Source organism: Aphelocoma coerulescens, chromosome 21, assembly GCF_041296385.1.
Source record: "Aphelocoma coerulescens isolate FSJ_1873_10779 chromosome 21, UR_Acoe_1.0, whole genome shotgun sequence".
Taxonomy (NCBI): domain Eukaryota; kingdom Metazoa; phylum Chordata; class Aves; order Passeriformes; family Corvidae; genus Aphelocoma; species Aphelocoma coerulescens.
In genome coordinates, this window is record NC_091034.1 from 6346886 (window position 1) to 6374606 (window position 27721).

A 27721-nucleotide genomic window follows, 5' to 3' on the forward strand; every position below is an offset into this window, starting at 1 on the left:
AAGAATAAAACTCAAGTTTCTTTCCAAGAACCACTAAGGGTGCCAAAGTCTTCCTTTGGATCACCTCCTGAAGGAACCAAAGACTCAGCCATGACACAAATGCAGACTGGCACAGGCGGAATTAAAACATATGGGACTGGAAGGCTTTGTTCCAAAAGTCCCTTTTCTTCTTTTAGCAAGTATATTTATTCTATTCCTATTACTAGTCACAGTTCATGTCTTATGACAACTATATTTGCTTAGATTTCTTTCAAGTATTGGAACCATCAGTGGACAGTGCTGCAGCAGAGAATTGTGACAAGAATTGGGAAGGTTTTCTTTCAGGATTTCTACAAAGGAATGGTCCCAAAATAATACATGCATTTTGAATCAACGTGTTTTGGTTCACCAAAATAGTTAATGGCTTATAAAGCACATGCAAGCCTAAAAAAATTCTGGTTCATGGAGCATTTCCCATTTGGTGGAAATCCATAAAGCCAAAGTAAGTGATTTCATTCAAGTTTCTCAAGCCACTTCTAGTTAAGATGTTCACTGTAAAATTTTCCTGAAGTCTTGCACTTCAAAGAGGGGCTTTTCAAGTACTTCCTTACTAGAGACAGAAAAATCACATAAACCTGACCCAAAATCCAGCAGAGCAAATAAGAGGGTTCAAGAGACACAAGTCTAGGCCCTGTCACATCCCAAGCACCAGGGCTGTCCTACAAACAGCACAGAGGGGCTGCAGTTCCTGTCTTAGCACAGGAACTTGCTGCAAGTCAATTTTCTGCACACATCTCTGCCTGTCACTGCTAAATTACAATCACTGTCACCCCTTTTAGCTATTAAATGAAAGCACAGAATGCAGTTTATGTGATTAGCCAGTTTGAGCAGCAAAAAAAATAACCTGCAAGCAGCAGCTTCACTGTTCTTAGTGATACCCTGTGCCCACTTTATGTTTGCTCTGACCTCTCAGGCACAAGCCTTGGAAATTTCCAGGATCAGAATTTTCACTCAAAGCTGAGCTTATCCCCAGGTGCCCAAAGGCCCCAGTGCATGAAACCCTCCTGTCTCTCTTTAAGGGAAACCCCTGCCCCCACCAGCCCAGGGAATTTAGCCTGTCCTCACTGTCCACAGGCCACGGGTTGTTCATCCTTGTAATAAATTATGGATGCCCCCCCCACGCATCTGTTACTCAAATCACCAGTTAATAATGTATGAATAAATGAAGAGACTGCTCTGAGGGGAGAGAGCTGTGGGGGACTAAACTTTGAATTCTCCGCCACAGCAGCAAGCATCAAAGCTGTGCTGCCAGGTTTGACCTCAGCTGGGTTTTCTTTTTTAAGAGGGTTAGAACTAGCCTCTTACGAACATGAATGGCTGAACAGCAGGGGCATGGCATGAAAGCTGGCCCAGAAACACGGGGAAAGAACAAAACCCCAAATGAAAAACTCGCCACAAGCACGTGGGTATCAAAGGTCTTCGCTATCTTGTGTCAGTCTGAACTGGGAGTGAAGGTCCTAAGTGAATTGATATTCTCACCAGAAATACATTGTTAATTCTCACTAACAGAGTTCTTAGTCATGGGAACTGATGCCATTTGAAAATACAAAGCCCGCAAATAAGGAAAAAGGTGAAGAAGGGCTGCTGAAGAAGTTTCTAAGTTTGTAATAAGCTTGCGCATCACATGCTCCAGAACCTAACACCCGACCAAGCGCTGCTGGATCTCGAGTTGGAAACATCACCGTGCGCTGAGGAGCCACAACTGGAAACAGCGCTCGGTGTGGCCTCAGAAGCGGCGCTGAGGAGGGGACAATCGCCTCCCCCACGGCCGCGGTTATCCCTCGCTGCCGCCGGGATGCGCTGCGGGCGCACGGAGCGCGCTCCGCACCAGGAAAAGCTCTCCCGTCCAATGCGGCAGCGCTGGAATCAGCCCGGAGCAGCACAGCCACTGTCCAGGGCAGGAAGGGAAACCGAGAGCAGCACAACCACCTGCTGTTCGATCCTCACAGAAACTGCAAACAGACCTGCAAACAGACTGGGGTAGAAGGACACAAGGATTCAGTGCACAGGGCACTGCACGAACTACAAGTCTAAGACACAAAAGGCTGTGTCAATCCAAGTAGTGTCTTCCAGAGACTTGACCAAGCCTCCTCACTTCTCACAAGTAAGGGCATCTTATCCATAGAGAGCATAAGCATCACCTGTTCAGGTGCTGGGGACTGATAGGACAGCTTTTTCTCTGCTATAAAAATGAATGGCACAGTCTGTCAGTGCATTGTCTCTTGTCCCTAAATTACCTCCTTATGCTGCACTTTTCACAACAAAACAGTAGCATGAAATCTTCACAACTCCCTCACAATTCTAACTTTTATTGTTGCTTTAAACTTTATTCTGGCCAAGGTGGGAAATCTGCACACCTCGGGTGGTACTTGCAGCCAGTTCACAACTTAGCTGAGAAGCAAACAGCAAACTGCTCACAGCACAGCCTGTCCAGCCACCTGAACTCAGGGCAGGAAAGCAAATCAGGCTCTGAACCAGACAGTGAAGAACTCAGCAGAGATTCTCTGGAGATAGTTATTGGCAAAGTCTCTCTGATTTCACAACTACATTTACAGGACATCACAACTATGATACGCTGTGCAGAGAATCCAGACTTTATCCCTACGCTGTCTGTAAGAAGCTTGAATCTAATATCTGGTACTTGTACTATTTAAAAAGCTCTTCCAGCTGAGGATTAATCATCTCAGTAGGACTGTGCAAATGCATGTGAGATGAGCGGAGAAGGTTATATAAAGCCCACCAAGAGAAGGAAAATGCAGAATAGAACTGAGGACCTGGCTTGCACAGCACCTGAATGCCTGCAGGTGCTTCTAACAGTGAGTGCTGGCTGTAATTTACTTGTCAGTCATTTACTTGATTAATTATCTCCTCCAAATGGCTCATCACACAGGGTACCTGTAGTGTTAAAACCATCATTAGAGATGCAGTAGCGTGATCCTCAAGCAGACACAGACCCGAGGAACAGCCCCCTCTGCACAATCACACTTTGCCATGAGACATGCAGCTGACAAATGCATGTGCAGAGCCACAGGAACATACAACACTGCAGAACCATCGGAGAACTGCACATGGTAATGGCTTTAATGAACTCTGTCCCACAGGCAAAGATAAGAGTGACTGCACAATCAAATCTGATCAGCATAATCTACACCAGGAGAACTACTGTATAATCACGGAGAGATCGCAGGTACACCAGCAGTGTGTGGCTGCAGAAATGATGCTGTACACACAGCAGTGATTAATGACATTAAGAAATGATGGGCAGAGTTTAGCACAGTGCATTGTGATGGAGTTTCTCCTGTTTAAAAGCCAGCCTTCCTTTCCTCCATCAGTAAACTTTGCAAGGCACACTCAAATGCAATTTCTACAGCTGCTGCAACTGCTCTGGAGTAAACAAATTCATTCAGAGAACTGGGAATTGCTCTGTCCTTGGCATTACAGTTTCTCTGAATCAGTACATGTTTCATTTGCTGTAAGTGGAATGGATTTTCATTTACTTAACAATCTTTGTATTCATCTAGGTACTATGGCTATAATTAATAAAACATGCCTTCTTAAAAGATCTTTTGGAATGACAGTGTGCTGATAAGATCTAAAAAATATTATCCTCTAACAAACAGGGTCAAACAGCTGAATATCTCTGAGCGAGTGAGGAAAAGGAAGAGTAATGTGGTGTTATGAAAGTACTACTAAACAACAACTGCCCCCGTAAGCACGAGTACAATTTATCTTCTAGCTAAAATTCTAGTGGATGCAGTAAAAAGAATAAATCCACCTACTGTGTTTCTGCGATGGGCTTCCTAAATCCATTGTCTTGTAGAAATAAGAGTGTTTTTCTCAATTGCCTATGTTAGGAAGTAAAAATACTCTGCATTTTCCCTCCGTCTTGCTCCCTCTTCTGCAAGTCTCTCTCTGTGTCCGTGTGAGAAGGCAGTTTAAATTTCATCCCGTTTATTAGCTCAGTCACTGAGGAATCACTGTCAGTTTTGTGATGTACAAGCTCCTTTCCTGTACACAACACCAAGGAAGCGGGGGAGAGAGAAGAGGTAGGATTTTATCTAAACTACTTTTTGCTGGAGCAATTAACTCTTCGCTGACTGACATCTCCTTCCTGGTGCATCTCAGTTGACACTGAAATGTCTGCCCCTCTAAGGCAACAGGGGATTCTCTCTGACAGCTGTTTAATGCTCCAGTTCCTTCTTTTAAGGTTTCCTCTGCTTTTCTCTTCCACTGCTTAACTGGGAACTACAGTCAGGCACCACCACAGCCATGATTTCCTACAACTACACAAGGTGCCCCTTTTCAATTACGTCAGAGGGACTAAGGGTCACAAATCCTATGAACTTTTTAAGTTTACTTTGTTCCCCAGTCCCTACAGAGGGACTTACAGAGGTCTCTAATAGGGATTTATTCTCCACCAACTAATGCTTGTTGCTTCTTCAGGTAGAGCATTTAAAACCTCTAACCCTGAACATCCAAAACTGAATAGAATTGTTTGCAACGAAACCAAATCCACTGCTGCTAGAAGAATGAAATGTGGAAGCACCTGTGTATCCACCTTCATCCCCAAACACTTAAATTTTCAAGGTAAGAACATAATCCTGTTTGTTCCTCTGCAGTGAATTTTCAGTCAGGTAAGAACAGATGATCTTGCCTCACTTTCTCAACCACCTGTTCTGAAAAAGAAACACAGTTTAGTAACATCACCCATAGCCAGTTCCACACTCATCCAGGGCTGCAAAGGTTTCCCCAAGTTTAGTGTTTTTCTGGGAGAACTATTATATATATATATAAATACATGTATATATGTATGTATGTATGTACATATAAAACTCTGTAGATATTTGCATCTGTTGAGAGAGTTTTAACTTTCTAATCCCTGCCCACAGTAAAACCTCTCTGATGCAAATTTTTACTTAGAGCTCTATGAGAAAAACGAGTCAAATTAACTAGATTTTCCTCACTAACCATTTTCCTCCAGAGAACAGCATGCAGGATTAAGCACAAACCATTTTCCCTCCCTACTTCAAACAGTACTTTGTAGTCCATCTATTCCTTTTTTCTGCTGGTAAATGAGAACAAAACCTGTTCTGCAATCACGGATCTGAATGCTAGTGCTTCTAAGGTATTTCTATTTTCATATTTAATTCTAGCAAATGAGCATTCTGAACTTTCATTAAGTTTCATTTCTTGATTTTTAAGCATTATCTTGACAGCAACCCATCTCCTGCTTCTGCCACTGTTAGAAGACTTGCCTGGTGCTGAAGCACACTCTCTTGGAATGACTTTCTTCTGACTTTCACTGATGGTCCCACACTTTCTAAGTACCTGCATATGTCAACACACAGTTCATTCACTGCGACACAGACCTCAGACCCCGAGTTTTTTCTTCCCTAGATCCAATCACAAATCCTGCTGGCCTACTAGGAATCAACATCCTGCCTTTCAGTTCAGAGAGACACCAGTTAAGGGGATTAGAATAGCGTCTAAACAGGTTTGAAATCTTTTGTCTTCTTCACTGAGCCAATTGCTTGGAGCTTCAGTATTTCAGCAGGGAAAAAGATTATCACTCCAGGGAAATATCAGTGGTTCTGATACTGTCAAAAATAATTTCAGTCACTCTTCCCTAAACTATTCACAGCTCTTCTATTTTGTGCAGAGCATTTTCAGCATAAAAGGTCCATAATAGAACAGCTTCTCCTCACAGTGGCTAAATAGGTTTAACTCTTGGTTTGTACTGCTGAGATCATGAGTTCAAGAATATTCTCATTTCTTCTCTACAGAACCAGCAATGCAGCTGAAGGATCATAGATTTGCCTGGGAGATGGCAGCAGCCATGCATCAAGTGGTTCCTCATAGCTTGATAACTGTAGAAAACCACTATGGTTTGCTTCAGAAGACAACTGTAGTTATCTGTTCTCTCAAGAAACAAAGCATTCCTCTCTCTGATGAAGCATTTAACCTCAGATCAAACTGACAGATAAGATTCTGATGTGAAGATAAATAGAAAACTGCTTGGAGATGAAGGGCATTGAAATGTCTAAGGAGGTGAGTAATACCAAAACCCAGGGAGATTTCACAGTATCACAGTCAGGGACTGCTTGGATTTTAAAAAACTATTTGCCAAACTCCAAATGCAAACCAAAGCCAGTCATGCTGTAAGACACACAGGCTAAGGGTCAGTTGCCTGTACCTGCATGCAGTGGCTTCCAGGGGGATTAAGTTTACCTAAACCATCAGCAGATACAAATAATTTGCTTATGAGAAAGCAAAGAGGGAGAGACTCAGCTTTTGTTTACAGTGCCTCCCAGAGCAGCATCCCCCTGAGTGGCTTTGATTGACAGGCTTATTCACAGCTAATGGCAGTATCTCCAGAACTTCCCACAGATAATGCCAATATCGTTGTACTTCGTTAATGAATATTGGATTTCCTCCCCTCCCATCTCTGACAACACACAGGCTGAGCACCCATATGAATGAACGAAAAGAACATCTTTTTCCTCTCTCAGCATTATAACCATCTTATTTTTAATTGCTCCAGCACTGGTTCAGACAATCCAGAAGTTGGTTTACTACCTCTAAACATATGGTACTTATTCTAACCATCTGACTGAGCATGATTTTTACCTATTTCACTGTTATTAGGATCACACTGGGGTAACTTCCCTGTTACCAGGTACATCTATCAAGAACTTTTATTCTGCCTTGCAAGTAGCGGTGGTTACAAGTAGCAGCTACCCTGGTTAATCCCTCAAGGGAAGCCAGGTACAAAAGCTCCAGGAATAGCAGTACTCAGCTGGTTCAGAGGCAGCTGAAACTTCCCAGCCCTGGTTTCTGGCAGGATGGAGTGGCTGTTTGGAGGCTGTGTGACCACGAGCACACGTTCACCCGGTAGATGGCAACCGCGATACAGCCCATTGTACGAGCAAGGTCCTGAATCGGGAATGGGCTGCAAACGATGCTGTTTGTTCTGCCGGATTTGTCTCATTTCCCACTACACACTTCCAAAATCTTTACAGGCAGCAGCAGATAGATGAGATAGGGCAGGAACACTTGAGGGGGCAGAAGGAGAAGAAAGAAACAGATGGTAACATTCAGGTGATTCAGTTTCTAATCCAGAAAAATACTCTGATTCTGCAACAGTTCAGTCAGTGCCTTTTATCTCGTTTTCCCCAGTAACTTTTACAGGAGAAGCAGAGCTGCCACATAAATTGAGTATCCAGGTAACGATCCCCTTTTTATTACAGCCTCATGATTCACTAGCACAGAGCAAAGAAAGGTGAGGCCAAACTGCAAGATTCCTACAGACCACAGAGAAGGACTGGCACAGCAGAGCTCTGTTGGAAGCACCTTTGTGGTGCCCATCGCTTTTCATGTCAGACTCACAACCTTCCACACATTTATCCTAACAAACCTCCACTGAGACAAAGGCAGGTGGTTATTAGTATTTCCTGATTCTAAACCAGAATCACTATCCAAGGGCAGAGGCTGTGTGGGCTGGAGACAAAGCAGATACCTCCCTGCTCCATTGCAGGTGTCAATTCACTGGTATTTAGGCTCCTACCTTCCAAGAGATTGCAGCAGGAATGTCTGAGCCTGAATAGGAGTTAGAGACTAAACACCTTGAGGCATCTTGGCACAGAGTCTCCAAAACCTACATTACAATGCACTTCACCAAAAAACAGGCAAACAAAAACCCCAACCAAACAAAACTATGAAAGAAATTAATCTAGAAAGCCTTAGAGATTTTCATTGCTTGTTGAATCTATTTGGGCCTAAATGGCAAGGCTCAAAAAGCTCATTTGATTCAAACTGAAGTCATTAAGGAAACAAATATACATTCCTCAAAGACAGGAAAAAGGAATCTGAGTCACATCAGCTGAAAGACAAGATACTGACGTTCAGCACAGTCATAACAAAATTCAAGGTCCTGGGCTCCAGGGGTTCATTCTGGACTCCTAAGCCTGAGCCTCCTGCTCAGCCCTTTGCTGGCAGCAAGCACTGCCTGCTGAACCACACATCCTGCAGGTACCTTGTGCCTCGTACCTGATTCACACATCCCTGCCCTCCGTCAGGTGCAGGAGATGTATTTATGGAGTGTGAATGTATGGACAGAGCTGAGGCAGCGCTGCCCTCGGGTGCTGAGCCCCAGCCAAGGTTACCTCTGCCTGCAGTGACCTCAAGACAATTCCTCTTCCTTTACAATGCACTCTTCTTCACAGAAAGGGACAATTTCTTACAAGTTTGTCATCTCTTAATGTGATATAAAAATGCTCAAAGACTGAATGCTTTCAAACAATTTTCCTTCTAAGACTTCAACAATATTAAAGAACTCTGCATGAGCCTGGACGTCCGAAACCAGCCTTTTTCACAAACTGAAAATTGATTCAGTTTCACTGTTCCATCAGTCCTCAGATCTATTCCAGGCCACCACCACCCAGGATTAAAAACCTCCAGGGTTCAGACTCCTTTGTGGTCTGCAGAGTGCATGCTGCAGAACAGATCCCAAGCAGCTGATATCAGCAGCCACTATTGTCACTCTCCAGATCTTACCATAGCAATTTCAGTTCTGAATTGCTGAGGTTGGACATTATTATCATTTGTATTTCAGAACACGTAAAAAAGACCCAGACATGACTGAGAGGTGTCTGTCGTGCAGGAATAGCAGTTCCCATTTATAATCAGAGTAAGAGACAACATAAGGATGAAATGAAGTTACAAAAAGAGTCAAACAAGAAGGCAGTAACACAATCAGAACTAGAATCTGGATCTGCTGAGCAGTCCAGTATTGTATCCTTAGATTCACATCTCCATTAGATCAGTCTGTGGACTCATTAACATAAATTAGTATAAGCTGACATTGCCAACAAAGGAAACAACTGTGCATTCTGCAAACCTCGCTTGTGCATTTCTGCCTCTGCAGCAAAAGGGAGGACAAACAGCAGCTCTCAGTGTTCTTTACACTACAGCCTTGTCCTCCATTCAGGAAGAAAAAAGGTTTTGAAAACATAATTCTCAGTTGAGACTGTGCTAAACCTTCAGGATCTGGTGTCACAGTTTTGTAGCACCACTGTCAATGTCATACCAAGTTGAGGAGTATGACATGTTTAAGTTCAAGCATTAAAGGCATAACAGTGTGTCTGTTCAGATTGGAATCAAACTGCACCAACAAAATTCAAACCCAAACCAGGTCCTGTTCTTCACTCATTCCCCTGTACATGCAGAACAGGCAGAACTGCAGTATCAGGTCACATTTTATCTTTAGCTGATGGGCAGTTTCACAGAAATCTAACTTTAATCGAAATTCCTGTTAGCCAGCTGGTGCCAATTCACAAAATATCACCTGTGTGTCTGTTCTTCAGCTCAGCTTGTGCCATGGAGTGGTTTGGGTTGGAAGGGACCTGTGGAGATGCCCCAGCCCAAGCCCTGCCATGACAGCAGCTGCTCACAGACAGGCAGATGTTGGAGCCCCAGCTGAAGGCCAGCTCAAGCGCTTCTCCAGGCTAATCTGATGTACCACATATCTAAGCAAACAGGATTTTGCATGTCTGTGCACAACACTCTTTCATCAGATTACAAGGGAAAAGTGAGTCTAGACATGCCAGAGCGTATTTGAAAATAGAGGATTACTGAATTTGCCATATCCCTTCTTGATTTTGGACTCTCCCAATGCTGCTGTAATAAGGACTAATGACATTATATATAACCAAATTATGTAAAAGTTAATTGCATTCCACTCAGATTTCCTTTTCACATAGCAATCTGCTTCCTCATCCATGTACAGCCTACACAGAAAAGCAGAGATTTCACCGCAAAAAAAGCAACAGGTTTTGAAAAGTGTCTCAGTTGATGAAACACCAGAAAGCTGCACAAGAGTGCCAAGAGTTCCAAACCACTGAAGGTGAGTAAGCACAGAAGTAGATTGCAGGTAACTATGATACTGTGGGGCCAAATGATCAATTGAGGGACACTTAATTAACTTCCTGGATTTATTGCAACAAGTGGTTGAACTCTCCAGCTCCGTCCTTTCCTAAGTTTTCTGGCAGACAAACTCACCCAAATACGAAAAGGGAAGCGTTGCATTTGACATCCTGGGCCTGACAAAGCTGAAATGTTATTTCTGAAGGCACAGGCTGCTCCAGGCAGCAGCTCAGCTGTGCCACAGTCACGTCTGTGCAGGTGGCTCAGTGTCTATGACAGTGCAGAGGCAAAATCAGATCAGAGCTGTCACTGCATTTCAACAGAGCCATGGAAAGAGTTAATGAGGAGGGAGTCAAGGCCAGGCTCAAGTGGGTGTTCTGAACCAGCCTGCAAAGGGATTCCTGAGCCCAGACCAGCTTTTGTTTAGGTCCAGACCCACTTGCATTGGAATGCTGGAAGTGCTGCCCAGGCACAATGCAGACTTTCTTCCCCTCCATCTATTTCTGCCTTTTCTTTGCACTTTGTCCTACGTTTGCACACTGACAGAGCTTCACATACAGAAATATGTAATGCACATTCAGGAGTCATCACCCTACAAATAAAAAACTAGTTCCCTAACAGTCAGTTTATACGATATAGCAATAACTGGAATAGATCATCTTACTTCTGTAGTGCCAGAACACACAAATGATGCAATACACCCATTTCACATCTAAATTTCTGCACTTTGCTTTTTCAAACTCCTTGCAAATCAATATAAGGAAAGAAGCACACTTAGACAATGATAATGGCTTGATGGCTCTACTAGGAAAAGTAACATCAGTAAATGTGTAAGAATGATAAGAACTAGGATAACAACAATCAATCATGGATTAATTATCACATTGACAGGCTATTTTTAATAATCCAACAATATAAATATTTTCAGCTGGTAAAAAATATCAGCACAAATTGTAAGCCAACAAAAAGCGAAACTGATCTCACGATTGCTGGATATTTAACCAAAATTACAAAATTAGGTCCTATGAAAACCCAGCCAAAACTTTTAGTGCTGTCTATTTCATTATTGTAGGCAGTAAATTAAATGTATTTCAAGCAAATGAGTCCTGTGTTGAATAAATGAAGTTTTGATTTAAATATTAAGTGAAATAATCTTTTTTTAATTTATTTTAAATGCAAAAAACCCAGCCCCTCCTCCCTCAGATGTCTCCCATAGCAAAAATTCATCTGCCACAGACATCAGTTACACAATTCCCTCCCTCCTACCCAATCTCCAGTCTACACTTGATGTGCACAATCACATCTGTAATCTCCAGAGCTTCCTAAGAGAAGAGCTCATTTTCCCCTGCGCGAGCTGTCAACACTGAAAAAAGAGCAACAGCCAACAATAGTCATTCTTTGAGCTCTGCATCTCCCAGCTCAGTTCAGACAACTCCGTGGCACACAGCCACAACCTGAGGCACTATGAATCCCAGTCTCATCAACTTCAAGAAAGATTTTCCAGAAGCACTGGAAAGAATCAAGGAAAAAAGTTGCAATCTCTTGACAGTCTCATCCCAGGATATGACATTTACATTTTTTACAAGTTTTACACATGAAGGTCCCTTCACATGACTGAAACCTCACAGACTGTACAAGCGAGGACAGAAGAAAGATTGATTCAAAGTTATCCTCAGCATACAGGGCAATGGTTGTTTTGGGGATTTTTTAATACACTTTACCCAAACTCTAGTCACAATACCAACCACACAGGAAAAAGGGACTGAGGAACACACAAGCACAGTTCTTTCAAATTTAAGGAAAACTAGCAGTCCCATATGAAATCTCAATACAATAAAAGTAAATTTGGAGAAGAAAGAGTGCATTTTCAATACCAAACTATGACATGAAAGGATGGTACCCTTCCACTCACCTACTGTGAGGATGTTTGCAGAGAGGAAATGGCAGCAGTTTCCCTCATGGAGAATGGATTCTTCTCTTTGTGTCAAATCCCCTGCTAGAGATTTTGGAGAAGTCAGAGCCATCTCAAGCTTTCAGAGCAGCCTAGCAACAGTGCTTGCTCCAAGTCAAACAAAGCACTTTAGGGCAGATATCCACAGAAAGTTTCAGTCAAGCAATGAAAATATCCAAGAAAAAGCAACAATTTCAGGATGCTGCTGGTTTGCTTGCTTTGGGAGTGCCAGTGAGTGCCTTCTCTGGAATTCCACATTCAGGAGACTGTCCTGGTTTAATTCTTCTGATACATATTCCACTCATTGAACAACAGAATTTGTAGTATCAGTGTGGAGAAAGAACCACGGAGCTCAGTCTTGACAGGAGGGATGTGAGGGGCCTTCCCAGGAGCACAGGAGTCACAAACATTCCGTGTATCTTCCCAGTGTTTCTTGCATGTGGCTACCCTGGAGAAGACATTTTTTTTAAACAGTGGAAGTTACTTTAAGTGTTTACTGTGAGATATTTACTACAGGAACATAGGTGACATTCAATGGACTGACCTCAGCAGACAGAAGGCATCAACTCTTCCTTCCCTCACCCCAGGATTTTCCACAAACAGACAAAGCTCCATTTTTGCCAGCAGCAACTTCTCCAGAAACCAAAGTACTCATGATGGAGTCAATTATTTTATACACAAACACACATAGATATAATATACACACACACACTTAACTCAGTCATTCTGCATAACCAGTGAATCTATCGGGTACATTCCCAAAGGACTCTGCCTGATGTTGGCTTCTACCTTCACTTCCATCTCTAACTCTTAAAGCTCTTTGCCCCTCTTACCTTTTGTCAGCTGTCTCCATACTGTATCTCTTTGTCATTGTCTGGCATTCCCTTTCCCTCTTCTTACCATCTTCTGCCCACTGGATACAGAAGACTCACCTTTCCAAAACTTTCAGTGCACACCTTCCTCAGAGAAAGAAGGTCAAAGAAGACTCCCTCCAAAACAGCAATCACACCAGGCAGAAACCTGGGATCCTACTTAGTGCTGGTAACTGTTTGAATCTCTGGGAGTCTCCTTCAGTTTGTAATTACAAGTTGAGCTCTGAAACATTGCCCTAACATGTTTTGTTGTGAAAGCACAGATCCAGTTTGACATTACTTTAAAGAGAGAGGGCAATGAAGCTCACTATTAATTACAGTGATTAGAAATAGAGGAGGGGGTTTGAGACATCTGTAGCAAAAAATGAGTAAGAGAATTTCCTTATTGAACATCTGCCTGTTTGAAGCTGTACCTCTCTCCTTGTCTTTAGTCCCTCATTCAGCTTCTTTGGGAAGTCACTTCCTCCCTGCCATTATCTTTTCACCAAGCCCCACCTTCTCCATTCTCTGTGCTGTCAAAGCTCCTCTGTTCAGAGGGAGCATCAGTCAGTGAAGCAACACCCTTATGTGGAGCCAAGTGCATGGCAACTTCATCTTTGGGACAGCAGTGCTTGGAAATATTAATCCTGTAGAAAATCAGTATCATTACTATCATTTGTTTCCACATTTAAATGGGAAATATCTCAAAGGGCATCCTGTGGCTCTGAAATAGTTTTGGGCATATCAAAGAGTGACATTCATTTGGCAAAGAATATCCTTATTACAGAGCACAGCTAGAGTAACTAAAACCAAAATTATAATCTTAGGGCATATTTCATAAATTGACAGGATTGAGGGGGGAGGAAGGTAATAGATTATCAAAGATACATCTTGTGCCCCCCAAATATTCATTCTTGTACATGCTGTCACCTGTCCCTGTAATTGTATCCCTTCACATTCATTCCCTACATGGACATAATTAGGTAAAAGAATACAGAGCAAACATTCTGCTTTAGACTGAATAAAAGCACATCACATATTTCCATGTATCCATTTAATACATTTCATGTATTCATTTTGTGCATCCCAAAATTTCTTTAGGTTAATCCTTGAACTGATACCAAAAATACACTTACTTACACAGAGCTGACTTGATTTTTTTAGAACAGAACCCAAAGTAGACGTTAGAAGGCATGTCAGCATTTAAATGAACTTGTCCAGGGAAAAAACCAAAACTGCACTCAACAGCATTTCTGGAGCTGCTCAATTGCATGCTCTGGGCAGGCACTTCTACAGATGACAGGCACTGCCTCAGTTATCTGCTTTGGTCATCTGGGCAGCTCTCCTGACCACAACTTTATAGCCACTAGCCACAAAGTGCCATTCCTGGTACCTGGGCACTGAATGTTTAACCCTGGGATTAATCCAGGAAGCCACAGCTCATAGGACAGATGAAACTGTTTTAACATCAAGACAAGATCAGCCTATTTCCTTTGCAGGAAGCTGAACTGGTGGGCATTTACTCTGCAGACTCTCTCACCTCTTTGCTTCAGGGTTTTTTTTGAAAGGCCATTTCCGTTGTAGGAAGTTCAATCACTGTGACTCATTATACACCAAAGAACATATCCATGAGGGTGAGGAAGACTGAATGGGCATGGGTGCTCCTGCTGGTGCCAGACCAGCATCATTGCAGTGAAAGCAGATGAGCTTTACATTGATGTGGCTCGTTAAATATTTTATTGTCTTGAGTTATGTCAAATTAATGTTCTTTATGCTTTGTTATGATCTGAAAGTGAAGCTACTTTGAGGCAGCTATTTCTGAATGTCTTCACTTTCCATGCAAAAGATACTCTTCCTGCACTCACTCCCACCTTTTACAGCTTCCTACAGGTCTTCAGAGTTTCCTTCTTCTCCTCCCTATCTTCAGCATACCTGTGTTGGTAAAAAATAAAAGCCCAGCCCCTCTCCCCAAACCAATCCCCATAAATCCTACGCAGCCAATGGAAAAGTATACAATGAATCCCTAAAAATACAGATTGGTGTCTCAGAACAACATTCAGGGCCCAGACTTCCTATTAAACTAAAGGAAAGAAGCTGTGGCTTTCCTGGAAAATCTACTGTGAAGGTTGTATGATGGAAAATATCAGTTGCACTGTCTGGAAATACCTCACCTCTGTTACAGTAGGAAGCACTGTGGCCCTGAGAACAGCACTGCTCATTGGCAGAAGACATCAAACAGCCAAAAGAGAGCAACTGGATCTGTTCAGACCACATGAACAAGATTTAAACTGTCTGCTCAGGCTAAGAGCCCTACCTGAGTATTATTGTGTGAGGTTCTGTATTTGCTTGAAAAAAAAGGACTTAAAACGCTAGAGACAGGATCCATATCACTTACAGACAATAAAAGCTGTGTACACCATTAACAATTCTCTAGCCATTTTTATATCACTGTAGCATTTAAAGCTTAACCCCACAAGACCTGCTTTTGTTCAGGGAGGTTTTGTGTGGCAGGCACAGAACTCAGACAAGCTCTGATATCCTCCCAGAATAGATACACTGATACCATGGATGAAACACACAAAAACTAAGTCATCACTTAAACCTGAATAGTTTGATCAGGAAGCAGATCAATGGATAAAAGATCAAAGTGCCATCAAATGAGAGAAAAAAATTAATACTTTAAAACATTTAAATGTGAGAGCTGGGATTTGCTTTTAAGCTGTAGTGTGGTTCCAGCTGACACGCTGCTCATTTTAAGGAATGCAGCTCCATTCAGTGGGCAATTGCACGGAGATAATCTGCACGCCCAGGCACGTCAGTGCACAGCCAGAGCAGCTCCAAAGGAGAGGAGGCTGCTCCAGCCCCATGGAACAAGGGGGTGAGCCCACACCTTAGGGTGTGAGCCCGCATTCTTTTTCCCAAGGGACAGAGCACACAGCCAACACTCTGGCATGCAACAGAGTCCCCTGGCAAACAACTCAGTTAAAAAGCAGAAAGTGAAGAAAAGGCAGTCAAGAGGACACCAGAATACCATTCTGGCAGCCTGGTGTTTTTTCACCTTCACCCAGAACAGAGTCATCCCACTTAAAAGGAACACTTAATATTTGTCAGCTTTTCCTCACCCACCCCTTACAGCCTGAGCTGGAGCTGCACATGCAGGAGCCCTGCATTTTTGTTGCATGATGTAACTGCATATTCCTTATGCAAGTAAGGAGACTTATTATTAAAGCCAAATTATTTATTTCAGGTTTGTATGGACCATGTCATATGACTTTAGCATTCACTTTCTGAAACAAAATGTGAAATTTTAAACAATTTCTATCTATAGGGATATACTTGTTTGTAATCCCTTTCCCTATTTATCCTGAATTGCCAAAACCCCTCTTGGTTTCACCATCATTACTTGTCACCAGCCAGTTCCCAGACCTGTCTGAAGTGACAATGGAAACACAACAGCCTCTTGCTTCTGAAGAACATTTGCATTTTGTATTAGCAAGGGAGAACAGGCAATTTCTATTAGGAAGCAAAGGGAACTAATTAAGCAAAGCTCTAAATCTCATCCAATAGCTTGGCTCAAAAGAACTTTGAAAATAAAAGTTTCATACTCTAGACCACCAAAAACAAAAAGCCTCAGAGAAGAAATGAGGGGAGGAAGATCTCCTTGTTAGGAGACAGACAGAAAGTGAGGATTGCTGGAAAAGGTTCTGCTGCACTTGGGAATTTGTGAGTCATACTGAGGAGGAGATAGACTATGGGCTCCAGTGCCACTCGTAATCAGGAGATCTATAATTCTAATAATGCTCATGCTGGCAGTCTTGGTCTCTCTCCAGAAGTCTGATTTTTTTTTAAATATTTTCTTCAATTTCATCTAAATGAGCAGGGATTTCTTTTAAGAATAATGTCTTTAATCAAACTGCTTTAATTCTGTACAGCAGCTTATTGCTGCACTGATTAATCTCTTGGATATTAAGGAATAATTTATGCTGGGGGAGTTAGAGAGAAGGTGGCAACTTGTGTTCCCCTTTCCCAAGGCAGTGGCAAACAATCAGCTTGCTCCTGAGGATGCCGGGTAGGGCCAAACACAAGAGCCCAAGCACAGGCAGACAGACACTAAGAGAACATTGCAAACAAGAAAAACACGCTTGTGCTTGGCAACTTCAAGAGAACGCTGCAGTTTTAATTTTTTTTTTTCCGAAACATCCAAACCAATTTCTTAAATGAGTGAATCTCCTTCTTTAATAGCAGGAATGGGTCTGGGAACCACTCAATCCATCCTCATTTTATCAAACAGAGGGCAGTGACGTGCAGACATGGGAACTACAAGGCAGTGAGTCTTTAGGGCCTGATCCAATAAATATCAAAGCACAGCTCTGCTTCGCTCTCCACCTTATCGTGGACTTTAGTACTTGGTTAGTCAATAAATAACATTACTTCAATAACCTCATCTCAGTCTAAACTCACAGGAGGGAAAGAAGTGGGATAGGTCATTTTATACGGTAGGAGACAAAACCCTGTTGTTTAAATAGAAAATATTTCCCATAGTCCTTGCAGCAATCACACTACATAATGCCATTATAACTCATCCCAAAGTTGTGTTTTTGAGATTCTCCTCTGCAGGCTATAGAACTTCTTCCAGGCACCTCAGTTGCAGCTGCCATTGTTTCCTCAGGCTCCATTCCTTACTCCTTTTTATTTTGTTGTTGTTTTTTAAATTAATAAAAACACAAATTACATGTTTTCAGTTAAAGGCAGAGAAAACTTCCAGAAAGTCCATTCCAGCATCTAAGGGCAGTAGGAAATCCGGAATAACAAGCTATAGAGGTGGTGGGGGGGGTTATGTTGAAGGGGAGAAGTGGAAGGGAGAAGCTTCTTTTAAGTTATCTTGCAGTAACTAATCCTGCAAGGAGAGCTGAGAGGAGACATCCTCTGTACACCAGATTGAACACAAAAAGTGCTACTGCAAGTTTCAAGTTTCAGCATAATGGCCCTTGGCAAACAACACCTCAGGGAATGGGAACTACAGAGCTTGTGCAGCACTTTCAATCTCTCCCAGGAATGTTAACATGGAAAGCTCCTTCACCTTCCCACCAGATTTCCCTTGTCATGTCTGAGGCAACCCAGAGCTCCCTGGCAACTATTAAGATGTCAGAAGATTCTACAGGAGCCATTCCCCAGTTAAATGGAAACAAGTGAGGCTGTGATGGACAATAAAAAATGCAGGGCCAGATCAGAACCAGGTATACCAAAATCAGTCTCTCAGGTTTCATGCTGTATTTGTGATGCAAATGGATCTAAGTCCTCACTCAGGTCATGCTTGTCTTGATGTCTGCACCCAAAATTTCTCTCTGGACTGAGCAGCCTCACGTGCAGTCTGCCAGACTGCAAAGTACAGAAAAAGAGCAGGAAGGAAGCTCAGAACTTTGTCTCAGCATGTGTAAAGGTTTGTCACAGCCTGCACTGTGCAGGTACCTATCCAATGACTCTGCTGTGCACCTACATGTGCTGAGGGGAAGCGCTCCACCCCCACAAAATGACGGCAGATTAAACAATGAATAAAAAATTTGGAAATTCCCTACAGATTTAGAGTCTGTGCCCGAAGCAGTAATGTGGAGACCAGAATTCCACAGTGACTTGCAGCAAAAACTGGGCTGGGGAGTCGTACACAGTGGCTATGGATAGCTGTCCCATTGGAACAGGGCGTGGCTCATGTCATGCAGGGCCTTCCTTCTCTGCCAGCTGAGCCTGGATGCAGGGTCTGTACCTACTGCTCATGTCACAGCTGCCATCAGGAATTGTCACAAGTGATGGACACAAGGTTTGCATCATCCAGCAAGACCAACAGGAGCAGAGGTGAACTCACAAATGAGGTCAAGACAGTGAAAGTGGAAGAAGATTCAGGTATTACACTGGAGAATCTATTTCAGTAGTAAGATCAGGTCAATGTAAGCTTTTCATGGGAAGAAATGGGTAATTTTAAAGATAACTAATGCAGAGCTGAGATATCTGGGTGGATGAAAATTGTGTTGCAGTAAATTCAGATGATCCTTGGGAAACTGCAAGACTATCTTTGCTGAAAAATCTCTTCAGCCTCATCCTATAACCCATTCAAATTCATTTATACAGTCATTTTCTCAGCTCTGGACAAATTAACAAGAAAAAATTCCAGTGATATTCACAAGTATGTTGTCCCCTTTGAGCTATATTTAGGAACTGAGGGCTCTGTACCATTTATTTCAAAACCAAAGTGAGATTGTGTTGTTTTGAAACTATGAGTACATAGAAGAACCTTGCACACCATATATTTTATTGCTTTGTTGTTCCTGCAGGACCACTCACTAAGATGCTCTCAGCCACCTTGGGGTAAGTATGGAGTAGCTTTTAATTCAGCTAAATCACAGAAATGATGAATGAAAACAAAAGCCTTTTCAGATAATGTAGAAGGAGTTGGCTATAAACTGGAATGTTATCCCTTTTTGCAAAGCCAGAACAAACTTGTTCTTTGGCTGAGAATGATCAAAATATGCTGCATTATAGGAGTTCATCTTGCCAATAGAGTCATTAAATATAAGACTCAGCGAGCCCTGAGTGTTTCAAGATTCAGTTACACAGGTTTATATTATAAAACTGGGCATGACAGAAGCAATTCTGGTAAAATATTGCTTATTGAATAGAAAAAGCCTATTGTTAACTGCTGTGCCATGACAAATATCTGTATCTGGTCATGGACTCTACTCTGTGTAATAAATCCTCTGTGCCCGAAGCAGACAGCCTGCAACAAGCAGTGCTCCTGCAGAAGAGCTCAGAGCAGAGGGAACGTTTGTCCCTGTCCCCCCCAGCCAGTCCTGAGGCCACCAGAACACAGTAACTCTGACACCACCCAGCCTTGGCCACACTTAGATAACTCATGGTGTCCTCGGCACTCACCGGCCTTCCCTCACAGCCCCGTCCTTCACTTGCACTGAACAGTTTCTCAGAGCTAATCTCACCGGGCAAAAAGTAATTCTCCCCAGCACAGTTTTTACCCCCCCAGTAAGGACAAAAAAAGCTCTCTCAATAGACAAAACTTTCACCACATTCTTTTGAACAATAACTTAACTTCGAGCTCCATTCTGAATGTGGCATCAATTTCGTATCTCAAATCAACCACAAATCTTACCCGACTTCTGTTTTATTTTATAACAAGCAACCTACCTCTACCATGAAACAAAACAGGGTTCTAGAAGTTATCACCCTGAGGATTCAGGGTATTTTTAAGACCTACATCTGAACCCTGAGGCATTTGGAGCATACACAGCCCTAGCAATCCAGCCATCCTTATTATTTGCCACATCTCTGCAAGCATTACCCACACTTTTATGCCAGGAAAGAATTGAAAACTCTTTCTCTATAGCCCAAAAGAACGAGCAAAATTTTTTAAAAAATTAAAATATTAAAAAAAAAAACCAAACCAAACATGCATATCTTTTCAAAGTGTCATGCATGTCTTTCCTCTCAAATTAAGACTTGGCTGTTCAGGCACAGAATCAGCAACATTCTATTGCTAAACTGGTATTTTATTTAAGTACCTGAAATTTATTTTACATCCAACCTCTCTTATCCAAGTCAGTTTTCATTTTGGCTCAGTACACCTGGGAAAGCTCAAGGCTCAGGTTAGCAGTTCAGAATGAATGCAGTCATCTTTCATATTGAAAAAAGCAGTTATCCAGTTAGAAAAGTCTAAACTTGAATCACAAATGTGGTTTTCTTCATCCCTACAAGCTCAGAGAATCTAAAAATTTAGGGCTAACAGAATTCCCGGGTTCCTGATCATTTTATGAACAAGAGAAAGTATGATAAAATAAAACAAGCATTAGACATGATGTTCTTTCCATTCTCCCTCCTCCTCAAAAAAGACAAGAGGAAAAGTAGTAGCAAATTCAGTTACAGCCATAAGGCTGTGCACACTCCTGGGATAAAGTATTATAAGTTTTGTTTCGAATGCCCAAGAGTGAGCAAAAGTGTTAAAAGTACACCAAAAACGACTGCTGTAAGAGAAAGTAGCAAAGCAAGCCCAAAGCAAACGCCGCACTCACCTTTGTGTCTGCCGGCCGGGCAGTGCAGACGGGCTGTCCCGGCTGCTCCGCGCCGAGCGTCGAATCTTCATACCCGGGACAAACCCGGGAGGAGGGAGGGACCTGCGGAGTCGCAGCGAAATCCCGCCCCGCTTCTACACGTTAGGGCTCTCAGCTCTCTGATCACAAAGCAGCTTTACAGCCCGTGTTCAAACAGTTCAGCTCCAGGGTAACAAGTTCAAAGTGGGAGGAGGCAAAAGGAATCGGAGGGTGGTAACAATCGCGAACAGACGTTTCGTTCCTTTTGCATCCGCAGAACCTGTTCTTCAGGTTGGAAACTGAAACATCTGCCCGGTGTCCTGTTTGAAAGCTGCGCTCCGAACCTCTTGTCTCCTAACAGGTCTGCAGAGGTAAAATCAGATTTTACGATGCACAGACAAGTAGCCTGTGGGAGGAAAAGTTAATCATTGCTGAGCACCGAGGGTTTTTACATTTTGGACTTCCTTGTGGTAATGTCGGTGAAGCAGCACGCTCCCCTGTCAGGTCTGTTAGGAGGAAAAGCAGAGAAGCATGGCATGGAAATCAAGAAACCTGGCTGGCGAAAACTTAATCAAAACACAGCAGCTACGTTTTAAGGGATAATGGCGGATTTCTGAAGTCACCAGTATCAATCAGAATACAAAGTAGAAGCAACAGATTTTTCTGGCAGATCTTAGTATAACAGCTAACATTATATGCATGTCTGTTTATATCTATGTATGAATATATATATATGAAAGCATATGAAAGTAAGTTTTCTACACAAAATGGAAAGGCTTCTGGCGTGCTGCACCTCGTCAGTTCAAAACACACTGACAGAACCCCCACCCTTCAAAGTAACACAAAACAACTTTTAGAATATAATAAAATCCGTACAATAAGTCACAATGAGCATATGCGCAGAACTTACACACTTCAAGTGTTGTAACATTTGTTGGCAGAGTCCGACCTTCAGCTTTAGAAATGGTTTCCAATCTAATAATTAAGTGGTCATTAGTCGGGATTTCAGCGTTGCAAAAAAACCTCTCAAGCTCTTCTTTGGTTCCTTGACCCATAAAATAAGGAAATCATATTTACCCACCTCAATAGAATGGCGACAAATATGTGTGGTGTTTTTATTGACAATTGAGCTGTGGGACATGTGAGATCACAGCTCCGCTTTTAAACAAAAATCAAAACACGAGAGATGGGATTGGAATTCTGAACAAAATGATCCAAGGATTGGGCAATAAATTTTAATTTTAAATATTTTTTAAATGCTACAATTTAGGGTGGCAGCTTCAAGTTTCTTATTTTATAGCAGATCCCCAATATTTAAGTGAGAATGTCCCATTCCAGAGCCCATTTCCCGCGGGACATTTCCTTATGCAGGTGCGCCCCCTACTGCTGAGCGACATAAAATGTTCCAATAGTTTTATCCCTAATCCCACTGATTTTACAGCTACAGAGGGAACGCTCCGCAATTCCACTGGTGCGATACACCCCAGGAAATAAAAACTGAGCAGCTCCTGGAGCAGGGACGGAGTGATTAAGAACGTTTGCTTATCTGTAAGATTCATCACAGCTTCACTCACCACGCACAACTTCTGATGCAGTTAAATTAGAACTTTGATGCCACAATCTGTGCACTAATAGGCTACTGAAAGAACTACAAATACCCAGTTTGTTTGTGGTTATGTTTGGCCACAGGCCTTTCTTTGCTTCTGAACCACAGGGAGGAAAAAACTCACCAAGCTCTTGCTCTCACAGCACTTTGCAGTGAGTTCCTGCCATATCAGTCTGTAAATTCTTCAGGAAAACACACCTACTTTAATTATTGTGAAAGTAGCTTTGTCAAATAAATTAATTAAATGCGGAACTGTTTAACTGCCCCTTCACTTTAGCGTGCTGCAAAACTGAATTTAAAACAATGTGACATTAAAATCTGCTAGGAAAAAAAGAAACGTGTTTTGGCGAAAACAAATGTACCAGAGCTCAGAGTGTAAATATATAAACACACACATTTTTGTGTAAACATGCTGTAAACATTTATAGGATGCTGCTACCTTTTTAAAAATATTATCATTATTTAATTTTTTTTAATTAAGAAAAGAAGAATTTACAGAAGTTATATTATATTCTATTTAAACAGCATTATATTTAAACCTCAGGCATAGCCGCAAGAGCCTCATGGCAGGTAGCAGGACTCTGGCTTTCTCCCTCCATCGAGAGGCCAGTGAGCTTTACAAGAGTCACCAGGCAGCAGTCCCGTCAATTCCTTGAATTTATCAGGAATTCTGGTAAGAGTCCAAATCCCACCTGTTCCCAGTGGTCCGGCCACAAAGGAACCTCCGGCAGGCACTGAGGGACTGATGTGGGGACTCTGGCACTGGAAAAGCAGTTCTGTCACACCCCCGCAGCCTACAGCCTTTATCCCCTGGTACCAGGATTTTTGGAGACGGATAACACTGACACGTTGATGTGTTTGTAGCTTTCGTGTGGAGGTGGCCTTTGTTGTTTGCCTCATGTACAGCTCGCCAGAAAACAAAGGGCAGCTTGTTCACTTTCCCCTTGTAAACAGCTCGTCTTTGAAGGGATGCAACGAGGCTTTCACAGATGTTAAAAAAGCCATGACAGGACACTGAATACACCTTCCTTCTAAATTATCCCTGAGCTGCGGAAGGGCTGGAGCATTTGTACAAGATTGTGGAGTGCTGCACCTGCCTGGGGAGGTGCGATTTGGTGTGTTCCTCGTGAAATGTGCTCTGCTCTGAAACATCCAACACCTCATACTTTTACTGTTCTTACCTCCTCAGCTGTGATCCCGCTGCCCCATCCCGCTCCTTTCCCCTCCTCTTTCCACGCCCCTTTCCACGCCTCTCGCTGTTCCTTTCCTCGCCCCTTTTCCCACCCCTCACAGCCGCTTCCCGCTCCTCACATCCCCTTCCCGCCCCTTTTCCCTCCCCACGACACCCCCTTCCCTCCCCTTCCCGCCCCTCACGGCCCCTTTTCCCAGCCTCTTCCCCTCTCCTCCCGCCCCTCACGGCCCCTTTTCCCAGCCTCTTCCCCTCTCCTCCCGCCCCTCACGGCCCCTTTTCCCAGCCTCTTCCCCTCTCCTCCCGCCCCTCACGGCCCCATTTCCCAGCCTCTTCCCCTCTCCTCCCGCCCCTCACGGCCCCATTTCCCAGCCTCTTCCCCTCTCCTCCCGCCCCTCACGGTCCCTTTTCCAGCCTCTTCCCCTCTCCTCCCGCCCCTCACGGCCCCTTTTCCCAGCCTCTTCCCCTCTCCTCCCGCCCCTTTTCCCGCCCTTTTCGGCCCCTCAGGGCGGGGGAGGCGTTCCCGGCCCCTTCGCGCGGCCCCGCCCCTTTTCCCGCCCCGCACTGACGGGATATCCGTGCGCGGGCAGCGGGTGCTCCGCCGCTGCCGGGGCCGCAGCTCCTCCGCGCGGCCCCTCAGGGCCCATGTCCCTCCGCCCGCCATGGCGGCGGCGGCGGGCCCGGCGCGGCTGGTGCGCTGCGGGCAGAAGGACGAGCTGTACCGGGCCGGGCTGCGCAGCGGCGCCGGCACCGCGCTGCGGGGGCTGGCGGGTAATGCCTGCGGGGGGTTGGATCCGCCCCGAGCCCTCCCGGGTGTTCCAGGATCCGCCGGCACAGCGGGGCCCCCCGGCCCGCGGCTCTGCGTGGGGGTCGGAGGGGGCGAGGGGGCTGGTGGCGTGTCCGGGAGGAATTCCCCGGGAAGGGCTCGGCTGAGCACGGATTTGGTGTAAAGTGACAGCCGCGCCCCCGTCCCGCAGGTGCCCGGCCGTGGCTGGAGTGGAGGAGGGAGGTGGAGCTGCTCTCCGATGTGGCCTATTTCGTGCTGACCACGCTGTCAGGTAACGCCCGGAAAACTTCTCTGTCATTTTTTAATCATTGTTTATCATTTCTCCCAACATCTGAAAGCTGAGGGGCCAGTCCCGCGGCTGCTGTGCTGGTGATCACCACCTGAGACTGCCCAACAGCAGTTCTCTTTAGCATGCGGGGTGGTTTGGCTTGGATAAATGCCTTCTGGTAAATCTGAAACCACCAAAGTGCCGGAGTTGGGTTCAAATGCACTTTATCAACACAGATAGATGTTCTTCTAAAAGCAGTTTTTTAAAAAAAAGTGGGAATGTATGACACCATGAAAAGTATCCCTGCTTTAAGCCTGAAACTATTGCAGCAGATACTGGATGCCACCACGGTGCTCATCCTAATTCAATGCAAAAAAAAAATGGGCTATTTCTGAAACTGCAAAGCCTGATGAGTTGTGGCCTGAACAGCCTGTCCCCACTGCTCACCACATCCAGAACAATCCTCCAGTTGCCCTCTGACCCTGTTTGCTGTTGAAAATATTGTTTAGGTTATCAGACTCTGGGAGAAGAGTACGTGAACATCATTCAGGTTGACCCAAGCAAGAAGAAGGTGCCTTCTTTCCTTCGACGGGCCCTCTTCATTTCCCTGCACACCGTGGTACCTTACTGCCTGGAAAAGGCACTGCTGCACCTGGAACACGAGCTGCAGATGGAGGCTGAGGAATCCAGGACTCCAGAGAACCCCCCTGCACCTGGCTTTCCCAGCAGGACCTTAATTCGCAGCTGGATTCGGAAGCAGGTTGGGGAGCTCACGGAGCAGCAGAAGAAAACAGCCTGCCAAGTTGTGTATGTCCTTAAACAATGCATCCCTCTGCTGCACCGGCTCCACCTGGCAGTGTTCTACATCCAGGGCATGTTCTATCACCTGTCCAAAAGGATCACAGGGATCTCATACGTAAGTGGTTTTGTTTGAAGATGTGTCCACTGCAGAATTTTGGCCTCTTCTGGGGTGCCATATGTGTAAAAGGAAACAGGAATTTGGCTGTGGCTGATTATACAAGCAGAGCAGAGGGGTGAGAGGCAAGGTTTTGCATTATGTGAGAGGTAATGAGTCCCTGCAGTCAAGAGACTAAACATGAATGCAGTGTTAGAAGTTAAACCCTGTGTAACTTCAGCCTGTCTGCCACAAATACACTAAAAGTGAAAGGTGACTTGATAAATCCATGGGAAATACTGTTTTGAACAATAGCTAGTACACAGTTAGATACCACTTTTCTGTATAAAGAGCTTAATTCTGTATTTTTAAAAAAAAACATCAGTCACTAGCCTAGAAATTTGTATAGACACAGGAGTCCTCAACAATTCCCAACGTCAGTGTGGGAAGGAGGTGTCCCGACTATCTACTCAGAGATGCATAAGGAAACCAAACCAATTAAAGCTGCAATTTGTATGGGCAGAGAGCAGCTAAGTCCAGCCTGACTGAAGATAGTTACACCTCCTGAGAGACAGCTGGTCGAGAAGTCCTAAAATGTCAATTTTTTGCACACAATGATAATCCCAAACCAAGTTTGGGAGAACAGTTTCATAAAACTGCAGTAACAAAATGTATATTTCTGTGAATTCTGTAGCTGCATTTTGGAGGACTGCAAGGAGAAGATCAGAGTATCCGATCAAGTTACAAGTTTCTTGGAATAATTTCACTCTTCCACCTTCTGCTGACCATTGGAGTTCAGATGTACAGCTTCAAACAGAAGCAGAGAGCAAGGCAGGAGTGGAGGCTGCACCGCAACCTCGCTCACCAGAAGTAAGAGGTGGTTCTTACTTCCTAGGAAAGAGGTGGGAATGTCATAGCTGTCATGAACAGGGACAACACAGGAGTAATTTAGATTACAACCTGATGTAGTGTACCATTTAATTAATTAGCAAAACTAATTCCTCAGTGGTTTGTGCATCTCTTGGAGTTTATGCTTTGGTGTTTCTGAGATCTTCATGAAAAGGGTTGATACTTGAGCCCAGGTTTATTTCAGGATGGTGTTATCAAGTATTTCTTACAGCCAGGGTAAGTGCAATTAACCCAAGTGTGCCTGTGTTAATTAGAAGCACGAGCAAGGAGGCAGCTCCCGGGCGCCAGTCGCGCTGCACGCTGTGCCTGGAGGAGCGGAGGCACAGCACAGCCACCCCCTGCGGGCACCTGTTCTGCTGGGAGTGCATCACTGCCTGGTGCAACACCAGGGTGAGTACACAGCACATCCACACTGCAAAGGGCCCCTCAGCCTGGCTGCTCGTGACCTGTGTCTCACTGAGGCACCCAGAGCTGACCAGCACCCGTGGAGTTGTTGAAATGCAGTAACTGACATCACACAGGTGAGGTCAGTAAGGTGAGCACTTTAAACTGGGCCAGCTCAGGTGAGCTTGTACCACAGTTGGGACTGAAAAATTCCTTTCTGAAAGTAGCTAAGCAGTTGTATTTGGATTTTTTTAAACTTTTAAATAGAACTATTTGGTATGTCCATCTACTCCCTTTTCTTTCTGTAGGCAGAATGCCCACTGTGCAGAGAGAAGTTTCATCCTCAGAAACTGATCTACCTACGGCACTACCAAATGTAAAGGAAAAGCCTCCTGGCTCCTGACAAGGGCCTCAGCTCATACTCTCATACCTGACCTACAGCTTGGGCTGGTCCAAGAGGCTTTATTAAACTGGAAACTGCCTGTGCAAGGTGGCACTACATTCCTGTATGACAGAATAAAGCTATTTCTGCTTCTACCCTTCTGTCTCTTCTGATATAGCCCTTGACCATATTAAAAATGGGTTTCTAAAACATGTTTAACACAAGCTTAATAGTTTTCTTCATTTTGGACAACGGCAAACTTAAATTCTCATTCTCAAAATACAAATGTAGGTAATGAGTCCTCCACCCTTCTGTAACATTCTTAAGGTATTAATAAAATTCTGTGATTTAAGATTAAGAGTCCCTTTCTCCTTTAACATAGTAATGTCCATGCTGTGGACTTCAGGGGCAAAGAACAGAAGCTGTACACAAAGCCTGAGTTTAAGTGC

At 43.9% G+C, this 27721-nt stretch overlaps 2 protein-coding genes across 4 annotated transcripts in view; one reads left to right on the forward strand and one right to left on the reverse strand.

The window, feature by feature from the left end:
* Positions 1-20886, reverse strand: part of PLCH2 (phospholipase C eta 2) — a 74068-nt gene extending 53182 nt beyond the window's left edge. Inside the window, exons 1-2 of the mRNA XM_069034876.1 lie at positions 20835-20886; positions 11873-12359 (exon numbers count right to left, since the gene is read on the reverse strand). Coding sequence (XP_068890977.1) covers positions 11873-11984 — 112 coding nt within the window. The 5' untranslated portion in view covers positions 11985-12359; positions 20835-20886. The remainder of the gene's footprint in view (positions 1-11872; positions 12360-20834) is intronic.
* Positions 20887-23895: 3009 nt separating this feature from the next.
* PEX10 (peroxisomal biogenesis factor 10) lies at positions 23896-27624 on the forward strand. 3 transcript variants are annotated; one of them, XM_069034717.1, is made up of 6 exons: positions 23908-24418; positions 24625-24705; positions 25212-25618; positions 26292-26467; positions 26761-26896; positions 27199-27624. In XM_069034717.1, the coding sequence occupies exons 1-6, from the start codon at positions 24310-24312 to the stop codon at positions 27268-27270; spliced, it is 981 nt and encodes a 326-aa protein (XP_068890818.1). In that variant the 5' UTR covers positions 23908-24309; the 3' UTR covers positions 27271-27624. The 3 variants fall into 3 exon arrangements, with proteins under 3 accessions (XP_068890817.1, XP_068890820.1, XP_068890818.1); XM_069034716.1 differs by having other exon boundaries at positions 23896-24418; positions 26761-27624; XM_069034719.1 differs by lacking the exon at positions 26761-26896 and having other exon boundaries at positions 23899-24418.
* The last annotated feature ends 97 nt before the right edge of the window (positions 27625-27721 follow it).

Coding starts and splice junctions, on each gene's coding strand:
- PEX10 (XM_069034716.1), top strand. CDS start 24,310: ATGGCGGCGGCGGCGGGCCCGGCGCGGCTGGTGCGCTGCGGGCAGAAG. Junction 24,706..25,211: donor CGTGCTGACCACGCTGTCAG/GTAACGCCCGGA, acceptor AATATTGTTTAG/GTTATCAGACTCTGGGAGAA. Junction 25,619..26,291: donor GGATCACAGGGATCTCATAC/GTAAGTGGTTTT, acceptor TGAATTCTGTAG/CTGCATTTTGGAGGACTGCA.